Source organism: Microtus ochrogaster, unplaced genomic scaffold (genome assembly GCF_000317375.1).
Source record: "Microtus ochrogaster isolate Prairie Vole_2 unplaced genomic scaffold, MicOch1.0 UNK4, whole genome shotgun sequence".
Classification (NCBI taxonomy): Eukaryota; Metazoa; Chordata; class Mammalia; order Rodentia; family Cricetidae; genus Microtus; species Microtus ochrogaster.
Window position 1 is genome coordinate 14,002,918 of NW_004949102.1, and position 9,805 is coordinate 14,012,722.

The 9,805-nt window shown below is 47.9% G+C and overlaps 1 protein-coding gene across 1 annotated transcript in view; it reads right to left on the reverse strand.

Annotated features, from left to right (window-relative positions):
- Positions 1–8,512, reverse strand: part of Creb3l2 (cAMP responsive element binding protein 3 like 2) — a 114,477-nt gene extending 105,965 nt beyond the window's left edge. The window contains exon 1 of the mRNA XM_005365832.2: positions 8,052–8,512. Within this exon, the coding sequence (XP_005365889.1) occupies positions 8,052–8,153 (102 nt within the window). The 5' untranslated portion in view covers positions 8,154–8,512. The remainder of the gene's footprint in view (positions 1–8,051) is intronic.
- Positions 8,513–9,805: the final 1,293 nt, after the last annotated feature.

Genomic DNA, 9,805 nt, shown 5'->3' on the forward strand with positions numbered 1-9,805 from the left:
AAAAGAAAAGAAAAAGCTGACCATAAACAAGGCTGACAGAAACATGGGCAAGAAGAAGCAGCTGGCGAGCATGTGTTGAAGGCAGAAACCTGTGTTTATAGCTGAAGATAGAAGCTGGCAAGAGAATTCAGATACACAAGGGAGAATAATTATAAGCCCCCTCTGCTTCCCAAATGACATCAGACTCTCACGGTCTGGGCAGCTCATCCTCAAACAAACAGAAAACATTTGACACAGAGGACAGAGTATAAATAAATGCATCCATCAGAAGCAAAGAAGCAAATCCAACTAACACACCCAAGGGCACCAGAGAACCAGTACCCTGGATCAGAGACCCACCCATTCGACAGAACAGGCCCCACTCCCAACCCCAGTGAAAGCCAGGGCTCTTGGACAAATGTCCCAACCTCATTGTCTTCTCTAAACAAAGAGATAGATACCAAGTGTCCTGGCTAATTTAATGCCAACTTGATGCAAGTTAGAGTTACCTAAAAGGTAGGAACCTCAACTGAAAAAAAAAATGCCTCCATAAAATCTAGCTATAAGGCATTTTCTTAATTAGTGATCAATGGGGTTGGGCCCAGCCCACTGTGGGTGGTGCCATCGCTGGGCTGATGGTCCTGGGTTCTATAAGAAGGCAGGCTGAGCAAGCTATGAGGAGCAAGCCAGTAAGCAGCTCTCCTCCATGGCCTCTGCATCAGTGCCTTCCTCCAGGTTCCTGCCCTGTTTGGGTTCTTGTCCTGACTCCATTTAGTGATGAACAGTGATGTGGAAGTGTAAGCCAAAGAAATCCTTTCTCACCAAATTGCTTTGGTCATGGTATTTCACCACAGCAACAGAAGCCCTAAGGCACTAGGAGCCCTTATCAAACTAAATGTGCATATCTTAAAAAAGCCTTCAGATTTTAAATATATATATATATATATGTCACATTAACAGAAAATACCAGAATCACCCAGCGTATCCATTTTCCAGGATGGCTGTGTGTTAAGGGACTCTCGTGGGTTGCTTAGCATTTCACACCTGACCTCAGCGAAGAGAAGAGCATGGAAAAACCAAAGGCACATCTGGCCTCAAGAAGCCTGTCTTCCAGAGGGGGCAAATTACTTTATGACTCCAAGTCTCAGGTTCCTCGTATAAAACCCACTCTGTACCCCACGGCTAAAGCATACAGTGCCTTCCAGGGAAAAATCAGGTCACCTGGAACTTTTACTGGAAGAGCTGGAGCAGGGGGGAATAGCTCAAGGCTAATGATGACAGGTCTCATCTTTCCTTTCAATTCTTCTAGCAGGAAACATGCATCGCTGGGACAGTGCCGATGCCCTATGGCCATAGGCTCAACCACAGCAAATAGCCAGCAAGGCCTTAGGGCCACGCCCCAGTCAGCTGCGAGGCCAGGCTATGGCAGCAAGTTCAAGCAGCAGGCAGACACACGGTGTCTCATCAATATTTGAATAGCACACCAAGTGGGAAAGCAGCTTTGAAAATGGCTTTCACCCTGCTGGCGACCTGGACTGGAACAAGTCATTCTTGCCTTGCATGATGAGCAAGATTCCTGGCCCCACTGGCTGCCTCAAGCCCTGGTATTTGGCTCAGATACCGAGAGTCTGGATAATGTAGCTAATTCTGCACATCTCAGCCAATGAGCCAGGACACTCCCTCCCGGCACCTCTGACCCCACGCCATAAACAGGCACTGTGTGTATTTCATAGGTTTTCCCTGCCACACTACAGTTCCTTCCTTGGACGCTGGTAGCGCGCCTAAACAATCCTTAGACTTTGCAAATGGCATCGACTCTAGGATTGTTCTTTTGTTCTCACGACTAGTAATTGCCGATTCAAAACATTTTTATAGGTGCTAGCACACCTTTGAGAGGCAGCAGGCACACCTTTGTTTGCTAATCAAACATAACTTTGGAAAGACTATTATACCAACAATCACACCTAAGTCTCTAGAATCTCTTTCAGCCCTAAATGACTAATCTAGGTTCATCCTTGCAAGCCTACATTCTTTCTAGCTGTTGGGTTAGATAATACTCGCATGACCCAATCCTTGACAATAAATTAAGTCAGCTGCCAAGGTATCGAAATTTTTTAAGGGCTGCAGAGAGGGTTCAGCAGTTAAGAGCACTAGCTGCTCTTGCAGAGGACCAGGGTTGCTTCCCAGCAATTACATTCATTGGTTCAATCCCCTCAACCAATGAGGACCCAGATTCCCCATCAGGACTTTGCCAGGGGGCAACAACAGGAGACAATCTGAGTGAAAACATCTGGCCAAAGGCTTCCCTGCCCATCAGAACCATCCCAGACTCTGGGCATGCTAGCAGGAAGGTCAGACCCCTCAGCCTATGAGATGGGCCAACTCCCCAGCAGACAATGTCAGCACAATGAGAAAACCAGATGCTTCCCACGGGATACCCTCAGGTTCCCTCAACTCCCTCCCTTCCACCGGCTGACCAGTCATTTTCCTTCAGAAACTGACCAGATGGAAGATCTCAGTAGAGGAACCCCCGACTCATTTTATATCTGCGCTACCCATGTAAGCCAAGCAGAACCTGTGGCCATCTCTGTGAAGATTACTTCCTATCTACTTGTTTTTAACTGGACATAAACAATGCAAAAGTTGACAAAAGCCTTTATTTGCCAGATGGTATAGAAGAAGGGAAGTGACCAAGATGGCAAAGTTTATTCTGCACAACCCATGATCAGCCTTCAACCTGGGAATCCCATTCTATCACATGTCCCTGCTGCCTGGTGTCTTCACATGGAATCTGCTGCAACATATGTGATAAGCTTTAATGCAGTCAGTACTGATACCTCCTTTCGGGAAAATTACCTCTAGTCCAGATTTAGGTGAATCTACTTTAGTTTCGTTTCAGAGTCCAGTTTAATTGCCCTGGTGTCTTAAATTTCATTTTTTTCCCTTTTTTTCTGGTCTTTTTAACAAAGTCTCACTCCGTAGCCCAGGCTGACATGGAACTTGCTAAGTAGTAGTTCATGTTGACCATGAATTTGTGATCCTTTTGTGTCAGCATCAAATGCTAGGATTATAGTCATTACTATGACATCCAGCTCCAAGTCTTCATTTTCTAAGTATATCCAGAATGTAAAAATCCAAACAGTGGAGGCTGGCGAGGTTAAAGTATTTCCTGTGCAAGTCTGGCATCTGAGTTCAAAGCTGAGAACTCACAGTGGAAGGAGACAAGAAACCCCTGAAAGTTGTTCTTTGACCTCCATACATGCACACTGGCACATACATGCCTGTCACATACACACACACATTAGTACACACATGCCTAAGACATACACACACACCTAAAGACTAGCACACAAGTGCCTAACATACACACATACACACACAGACATATACATATACACTAGTACACACATGCCTAACACACACACATGCGCTCCAGTACACATGTGCCTAACATACACACACATACACACATATGCACACTAGTACACACATGCCTAAGACATACACACACACCTACAGACAAGCACACAAATGCCTAACATACACACATGCACACACAGACATACATATGCATATACACCAGTACACACAAGCCTAACACACACACGCACTCCAGTACACATTGCCTAATACATACACACATGCAGACACATGCACATACACGCAAATAATAATTTGAACAGTGCCAGATGGTATAGTATGTAGCTGAACCCTCTTCCTTCTCCTGACTCCAGAACTCCAAATCCTTTCACCAGAAACAATTTTCCATTTTTTAATCATATCCCCAGATCCAGACTGTGCACAGATGCATTAATAAAATTTGAATAGACTCTCACGGGTTCATATAACATTAGAACAGTCCAACATCCAGACATGCCTGTAAAAACAGGTTTTGCAGATGGGTCCCCAACTCCAATACAGGTCCTAAGTCCTGTGTTAGCCGTCACTCTAAACATATCTCTAAACAGCCCTGACCAGTCTGGAAGCAGCGGCGTTCACGGAAGACTATTTGCTGAACTAGAATTCCATCTGTCACCTTAATCACACCTTTTTTTTTTTCCCTTCAGTGCTGGTGACAGACCTCCTGAGTCACACCTCCAGCTCAGAAGGCTTTAGAGGAGCCTCAGGAGGAAGCCCAAAGCTCTCCTCACTCAGAACCTGCTGAGCAAGCCCACACCCAGCCTATCCATGGGTTTCAGTATTCAGGTGACTTTAAACCTGTCTGCCCTACGCCTTGAGCCTTCAGGACAGAGGAGTCTTCACAGCTAGCGAAGCAAGGAAAGCATTGCTCTTCCTGTTCACAAGGCACAGCTGAGCAAGAAAAATCCCAGCCTTAGGCAACTTGGACATTTTCTCCTTTTGAAGCCGAGGATGTGAGAGGTTTGCTAAGACAGAGCCGTGGTGAGCACACCTGTTCACAAAATCCTGATTTAAAACAAAGAGCCTGGTCGCAGGAGACACGGCCAGCCCCAGCTAGACGTGGGCTGCTTTGGGACTCAGCAGTTTCGATCACCCTGTCATTCTCTCCAACCTTCTAATCAGATCCCTTTCTTTAAGTCAGGAGATTTCAACCTATAGGATAACGGGCTTTGGAGCCAGGCAGACCTGGATCTGCATCCAGGCTACGTTACTAATTAGCTGTGGGGTCCAAACCCCACGACGTGCTCCAAGGCACCAAGCCTTAGTTTTCTTATATATAAAATAAACCTAATTATGTGTGTGTGTGTGGTGGGTGTGGGTGATGGGCTCAAACAGCAAGATGGCTCAGCTGGGAAAGGGTATCTAACTGTGCAGACCTGAGGACCTTATTTCAATAACTGGAACCATGGTGAAAAAATAAACAAAGAAAGGCTCTCTCGCTGGGTCACCAAGGAGGGAAAACAGCATCATTTTAGTAAAGCATTAAATGTAACGTCTTTTCATGGGACTCTAGCATAATTTGAGGGAGCCCTTGCAAAACAAAATTATAGGGCTCCTATTCAAAGATGACTAAGATTTTTAAAAAGGCGACAGCAGGGCTGGAGAGAGGGCTCAGACCAGAATGTGCTTGCCTTGCAAGCCCGAGGACTGGAGTTCAATCCCAAGAACCATTGTTAACAGAAAAGAAACAGGCCTGCTGTCTCAGACTTGTGATCCCCGCACTGGGATGGGAGAGAAGCATAGATCCTGGGGCTCACTGCCCATTCGGCCTAGTCTACAGGACATGGACCTGGCCAGTGAGAGACCCTGTCTCAAACAACAAAGGAGGCAGAGGGTGCCTGAGGAATAACACCCAAGACTGTACTCTGGCTTCCGCAGGCACACAGTGTATACGCACGCACACGCACACACACACACATACACACACACACACACACACACACACACACACACACGCACACGCGGTCAAAAAAAGGTAAAAGGAGAGCATCCAACCAAGAGTGAGGCCTGGAGGACTGCACAGGGGCACGTGTATAGCAGAGGCTCCCTCTTTGAGGGACAGACGGTAGCTATCATCATTTCTTCATGCTTTTCACAAAGATGTTCTTTCATCTACTCCCCACCCCCCACACCCTAACCCCGCCGCATGCACCCGCCCCCGTGTTCTCCTCTCAATACACTCAACTTCGAAAATTTCACTGGATCCATTCAAACCTGGGCCCCAGCATCTTGGAGGCTGCCTGAATCACAAGTTAGGCTAAGCTACAGCAGACGATGATGATGCTACAGACACAGTCCATGTCTGAGGTTCCCCGCCTTCTGACAGCTGGCCTGTGCCCAGGCTTCTCCTCTTGCAGAGATAACACTCACCTCCTGCAAAACCCTGCACGGAGGCTCTGTCCTCTGTCCTTCCTCTACCTGAGGACTCTATCCTGGTGACATGTGTCTGCTTTTCCTTCGTCCATTGCTCTTACGATGGTGAGCACGCTGTAGCGCTTGCTTCTCTTCAGGCTCATCGCGTGCTCTTTATTTTTCTCAACACATTTGCAAACACATGCAGAAAAAAAACTGCAGACGGCTCAGAGCCATGTGCTGCTGTCTATATTTGTTCAGAATGTATCCCCGGCGCTTAGAATAATCTTGGCACATGGAGATTATTCAATAAATAGGAAGGGAACGAACATCTTTGAATGACAACATAATAAAAACAGACCGTCACGTCATCCACATGGGGAATCGGCCCCTCTGCCATCATGGGCCGCCGTCTACACTAACAGCTCAGCGTATAGACATCTGAGTTCAAGAGGTAACCGAGAAAAGTCCTGTTTTCAGATCATTCCCAAACCTGCCCTACTTCGGAGGAATATGATCCAGCCAGCCATACCTCATTCAGCACTAATTCATATACACATACTAATGACTAGCCGCAATTATGAATGGCATTTTGTACGTGTGAGCGGTTCAAAAGGAAGACACTTGCCTGAAAACCCTAAGAGTTGTTGAAAAGCAGAGGATTGTCAGAAAAAGGACCCCACATCACTGCTGTATCACAATGACACAGGAACCCTGCGTTGTTACTATCAAAAGGGATGCAGGGTCTCAAGCTCTGACACTGTAAAGGCAGTAGCTGGAGCCAAGCCAAGCTTTTGTCCTACAGTTCCTGCCCATCCCAGGTAGGGACTCATCTCAAAGCCCAGGGTACCTACAGCTCAGCCTGGCTTCTTTCAGCATCTCAGCACTGTGGCTGTCTGCATACTTTATCCCACCCGCGGAAAGGCGGCCCGAAGCTGTGGCCTTGCAGCCACTGGCTGGGTGAGAGGTTTTCACAATGAGAGCTGATGCTGAAAACAAGCTTGCTCTCCCTCATGGTCAGGCTGTAGCTCATGTCAGGGGAAACAGCTGGAGTCCCCAAATTTAGGAAGCAGCTATGGGTCAGCATGTTCAGGCTCTTTCTCCAGCACATGAAGCACCTCTGGCCTCCCAACCCAAAGGCTTGTTCGGGACAGACAGTGGGCAAAGGCCAAGATGATCAGGATCACACTCAACATCTGGTTTTTACCCCAGAGTGAACTACCGCTCCCTCTCAACCCTGCACATGGCTTCTTTTTTTAACCAACCCTTCTCAGCCACCACAAACGCTTTGGTGGGAAGCAGCAGGGAGGCCCCATCCCTTTTCCCAAAATACAGTCAGCCAGCAGCAGAGGCCAAAGAGGTGGAGCCTGAAGGCCAGTTTTTGCAAAAGTTTCAAATATCCTGGTACTGACCCCATTAACAGCACCAAGACAGAAAAGCAGCCAAGCCTGTCCTTACCTAGTGTCTGTCTGTCTCACTGTCTCTGTCTCTGTCTCTCTCTGTGTGTCATTACAAACTTCCAGAAATCTCAAACAAAGCAGTATACCGGCCCTGGCTCCCAGAAACAGGATTCCCTTTTGCAAATTTAATGCCGAAAGGCTGGAAGTGAAGTCTTTAAATGAGCTACGCTCTGTGACTGTGACCGTCTCCCAACAGGTCCCTGCGGGAAGGAACTGGTGAGCTGTCCCATCTCTCCCCAAAGCCTCTCTGAAATGCGCAGCTGCCTCAGATTTTCCGGACTTCTCAGAGATCTTGCCCCTGAAAAGGGAGGAAGCAGATCTTCGAGGCTGTGTAGTTGAAGCAGCTAAGGAAGACCTCCATCCCGTGTGGAGAAAGAAGGCTTTTAAACACTCACATACATTTTAAAGATATAAACTAAAAAGTTAAGGAACAGGAAAGGGAGAGAAGATAAACAGATGGTAAGAAAATACTATATTAGCTTGTCCAATTTTTTTTTAACAAACCTTACCACACACACAAAAACAATCAATGTAACTGGGTGGAGGCATTATTCTCAAAACACAACCCCTTCCCAGCATTGCAGTACCGTTAGCAATAGGAAATGTGCTACCGATAGAGAAATAGTATAAACGGCTTTGGAATACAAAGGGTCACTACTCGGAAGAAAGTTTAAAGGGCTCAGCTGGGCACCTTTCCCTGCTCATAGAGGAAAACCCCCATCCCCAGACCTCTTGTTATGGTCACTTCCCGGACGCTGCCTCCCAGTTCCCAGGTCTCCAGCTGGTGACAACAACTGCCTTTCTCCTCAAACCTCCCCTGGCCTGGCCGCGGGTCCTCACCGTGTGGTACATGAGGGCCTCGGTCTCTCCGGGCTCTGACAGCTCGCTCAGCTTGCGGTCCCATTGCAGGACGCTCTGCTCCCCGCTTTCCAGCACCTCCATGGCGGTGGGAGCCCCGCGGGGCCGGGGATGCTGAGGCAGGAGGGAACCTCTCAGAGCCGCCACGGGCCGGCGAGACGCCTCTCTCCGTAAGTGCTTGAGTGTGCGCGCGTGGAACTTATGCACTGGCGCAAGAACCAGGGAGAGCCCCGCCGAGAGCTCCGCGACCCGTGTCCTCGGAGATCTGTGAATCCCCGGGGAGGACAAGCCTGCTGGGCTCGGGCCGAAGATGCAGGGGTTAAATCGGGCTGTGCATCCAAAAGGAAGGCAAGAAGGCAGATCTCATCCCAAAAAAGTCCTCGCGCGACAAGCCCACTCCCCACTACTGCTGCAGACAAACTTTGAGACTCCCCCTGGCTCTTGAGTTCGGCTCCTGGACCCAGAGGCGACCCCACCTCCTTCCAGGCCGGCGACCAATCGGATGCCCGTCTTGCCAAGTGTACCGTATCAAAAGTCTCTCTCTCGGCCATGTCCCGCCCCCAGAGGCAGGGTCGCGGGAAATCTCCGCCCAGACCTCGGAATGTGGGCGGAGAGCTTCTTTGACGTCACTGGGGAACTCCTCCTGCCCAAGCATCGCGGCGGACCAATGGGATGCTTGGGTCTGGGAATGATCGACTGGAACATCGATCAATGAGAGAGAGGGATCTGGAGAAGACGACCAATTAAATAGCGACAAGAATACATTTTTATAGGAGTGGGCGTGTGCGCCTACCGTCCTCCCTCAGAGGCTCCACTTCAGAAGGTTTGTTTCCCGGCATAATTTCCTTAGGGAAACCTAGCAAATTGGAGCGCTGCCCACATTTCAAACTAGCTTAGGTTGCCTGAGTCTGTCTGGGTTTTTAAAGAATGCACTACATATGTATGAAAATGTGCACGTGACTCTTGCACATGAATCCAAATAATAACAGTTCTAGCTCATCCATTGCTTGCTTTTTACCTGGTTTTGTGGACTTTATTAAACGGCCATCTAACCAACGACACACTTTTCCAAGTCCTAAATCAGTTGGTTAAATTCTTTGATTCATAGGTTTGTTGTAGTTTGTTCTGTATTTGAGGCTGGCCTTGAACTCCTGATCTTCCTGCCTCACCTCAGGAGAGCTGGGCGGATTGCAGGAACAAGGCACTAGTGCCTGGTTCACGGATCTTTTTTTATTCCCAATAGAAGTGTTAGGCCAAAAAAGAGAGAGACAGACACAGAGACAGACAGGATGAGCAGGTGGATACTATTTCAGACACTCGTCAGCTCGTTTGAGTGCCACATGAATCAAGTGGGGCTTAGGGGGAAGGAGTTGTTTTGATGGCTGGAAGATGCACCCCTGGTGGGAAAGAGTATTGAATCCGACCCCATTAGAGAAGAAATGGCCTGTTGTGTAGAATTTTTCCCCCAACATGTTTCCGTTTATGGAAACGGCCCTTAGTTGGCTAGAGTTTAGCCATCTTCCATTAACAGAAAATCTTAGATGGGGACAGCCCGGGAGCAGTATAGCTTTGCCCTCTTGAAAGCATGGTTTTGCTGTGTGAGGATAGTCAAAAGCCTTAGAACTTTACATTGTCTTTAAGGAACATTTTGTTTTCATGTGAATGAGTCTATTTGTCTAGCCTAGGATCTTTTGAGACTACTTCAATATTTAAATACACACCTTTCTTTTTTTTTT